The 3,173-nt window shown below is 38.2% G+C and overlaps 1 protein-coding gene across 1 annotated transcript in view; it reads right to left on the bottom strand.

Moving 5' to 3' along the window:
* The window catches only part of AP1S3 (adaptor related protein complex 1 subunit sigma 3), a 27,774-nt gene extending 25,338 nt beyond the window's left edge, over positions 1 to 2,436 (bottom strand). Inside the window, exon 1 of the mRNA XM_042783231.1 lies at positions 2,401 to 2,436. Coding sequence (XP_042639165.1) covers positions 2,401 to 2,436 — 36 coding nt within the window. The remainder of the gene's footprint in view (positions 1 to 2,400) is intronic.
* Positions 2,437 to 3,173: the final 737 nt, after the last annotated feature.

The raw sequence follows: 3,173 nt of genomic DNA, 5'->3' as shown, positions 1-3,173 counted from the left end.
AACTGAAGCCAATTTTCTCTAATTTTATTCACAAAGTATGTTGTTGTTCTGTGCCGTCGAGTCGGACACGACTCATACCGACCCCTCCTTGGGTTGCCAAGGCAGTATCACTACGGAAGTAGATTTGACCCATCTTCCTTCCGAGGAGTTGGTGGATTTGAACCACCAGCCTTCTGGTTAGCAGTCAGTGCCTTAGGCACTAAGTTACCAGAGCTCCCTCACAAAGTATACCAGAAAAAAAAAAAGGAAGGTATCACTATCCTCAGTTTCACATATTTAAAACCAAAAATAAATAAGCAAATAAAACGAAACTCATTGCCGAGCTGATGTCAACTCATGGTGACCACATGTGTGTCAGAATAGAACTGTATGCCATAGACTTTTCAACGGCTGTGACTTTTCAGAAGTAGATGACGAAGCCTTCTCTGAGAGGTGCCTCTGGGTGGACTCAAAGCACCAACTTTTCACTTCGTAGCCAAGCACTTAGCCACCTGTGCCACTAGGAGGCCACATATTCAAAAACAGCCTTTGAGTGCACTCTTAGGCTTTTCCTTCCAAAAGAAATAACCCTGGTTTTATGTCCTCTTCCTGTGGGTTCTATTTTGTGGCCTAATAATCATCATTGTTGAGAGTACACTGGGATTTCTCCATAGCCTAAACATTACTTTCCAATTGTTACATCCACATCAATTCCCAAAGTTCCAATGAAAGGCTGGAACTATAACTGAGTTTAATGGTGGATTACTTTCTAGCTCTTCTATGTTGCAATCTTACTTCAGAATCAGATGCCTGCCTTCTTAGCATGGATCAGCAATGCAGAATGAACAAAAAACTTTTTTTTTTTTCATTCTAATAATGAATTGGGAGCTCTGGTAGCATAGTAGCTAAGGCACTTGACTGCTAACCAGAAGGCTGGCGGTTCAAACCCACCAGCCACTCCTCGGAAGGAAGATGGGGCAATCTACTTCCGTAGTGATACTGCCTCGGAAACCCAAGGAGGGGTCGCTATGGGTCGGGTTTGACTCGATGGCACATAACAACAACAACAACAGCAATAATGAATTAGAGAAAGTATGATCAGGAACATGATACACACATCCATAAAGCCAATAAAAAATATCAAAGTGTGTCTAAATTCAGAAGAAGCAACAAATGGATTCAAGTTTACCCAGGAATTCCATTGCACATGGTAGTGTTGGAAGATTGGTCCTCTCGAGTTCTGGGGACTGCTATGGTAATAGTGAAGCTTGCTTGAGATGTCTATTATCTCTCTAGATTTAATGATGTCATTTGAGAGAACTGGCAGAATGAACTACAGTGATTCACAAGAGTTCATCACCTCAGCAATTAATTTATCCAATTTATCAATTTAGTCATTAAAGCACATTTGAATAACATATTTCAAAAGGTTAGTCAAATACCATTTTTGATTAGCATTAGCTTGAGAGAAGAGGGAAAAAAAGACAATCAGAAGGCTTTCTTATTATTTACTGAGAGCCAATTTAAATTCAAGTTGATATCATAAACAAACTTCATCTGATTTTAGAACAACATCTGGACATTCAATACTGTTACTGAGAAGAAAAGAACAATGGTGAGATTAGGAATACTCAGCCAGGGAAGTGGCTATCACCACTCTGAAAAGGATCACTGGAGATCCTGGATAGAGTGAAAGAGAAATGTGGAACACAACTCAAAATCATAAAACACACCAGAATTACTGGGTTGACACAGACTTGGTGAAACCCAAGAGACTATGGCCCTTAGTCACCCTTCCAGCCTGGAATTGAACTCACTCAAGTCTGGCTCAACTTTTAGCCAAACAACAAACAGAGCTATGAAGTGAACAATTGCATCATGGAGGTGTACTCCTTAGAACAATCAACCATAAGAGATCAAGAGGGCAGCATTTGCTTAGGGACAAGGCTCAGAACGCAGGAATGCATGGGAAAGGAGGACACAGGGAGAAGGTAACCACAGGGAGGAAGTGGGAAGAGAGAGGTTTTACAAGGGGATTGCAATCAACGTCATGAAACAAAACATGTATCAACAGTTGAATGAAAAACAAGTTTGCTCTGTCAAGTTTGCTCTGTAAACTTATCCAAATCACAATAACAAATTTTTTTTTTTTTTTTTTTTAAAAGGAGATAAGGACCTTCCTCCTGAGCTAAAAGAAAGAGAAACCCTTCGTCTAGAGCTAGCATCCTGAATTTGGACTTCTAGCCTCCAGAACTGTGAGAGAAGAAATGTGTTTGGAGAAAAAGCAAAGCCATTCTGCAGGCTCCTCCCACAGCTGCACACCCACGTTCACACTTGGTCACCCCCATCCCCAGCCCAACTTATTTTCTTCCTCTATCAGGGAACACGGTGTCTTGTACACTGACATCTCCTCTCACTTACCTTTTCATCAGCCCAACACTGTCCATCCAGGCCCATCTCTTCTGAGGCTACTTATATGCAGATGCTGAACAAACATGTCTCTCTCAGATTTTAAAAAAAATCAATAACCTGCTCTAGAATTCAATTCCTGCTGAAAAATGACTCAGCAGTAAGTGCCAAGAGTCCCAACAGGTCCATGTCCTTTGACCTAGCAAGTTTATTTGTAAATCTATCTTAAGGATGTGCCTTATGATGCAGACAGATCTTAAAACATCAGATACCTGCTATGCTTCTTTATAGTAGCACCCAACAAATGAACAAAACTGGAAAATACCTAAATATTCAATTACAGAGAAATTTTAATGATGTTTGTTCAATCATTTTATTAGAGTAAGAAGCCTGTACATTAAATAATAACTTAAAAATATAAAATTGTAACTGTAGTATTATATCAACAATGTAAAAGTTCACTTACATAAAAATTGCATGAAGAAAATACACTAAGTTGTTAATGGTGATTTTTTTGGACAATAGAATTATAATGTTCTTTTCTTCTTTGTGTGCAATTGCCTGAATTTTCCAAAATTCATATTATGATTTTATATGTATGTACATATATGCATTCATGTGTGTGTATATATATATATATATATATATATATATATATATATATAATGAGAATAACAAAATAAAAAGAATATTAGCGAGCTTAATAAAAATCAGTCAGCATTCTATCTGAAGGCCTAATATTAAGTAAATGTCAAGGTTCTTTCAACAAATAAAACTATACCTCA

This window comes from Orycteropus afer, unplaced genomic scaffold (genome assembly GCF_000298275.1).
Source record: "Orycteropus afer afer isolate SDZICR_OR568_19922 unplaced genomic scaffold, OryAfe1.0 scaffold00002, whole genome shotgun sequence".
Lineage (NCBI taxonomy): Eukaryota > Metazoa > Chordata > Mammalia > Tubulidentata > Orycteropodidae > Orycteropus > Orycteropus afer.
Note: the sequence above shows the minus strand (reverse complement) of the source record. Positions and strands in the feature narration are given on the sequence as shown.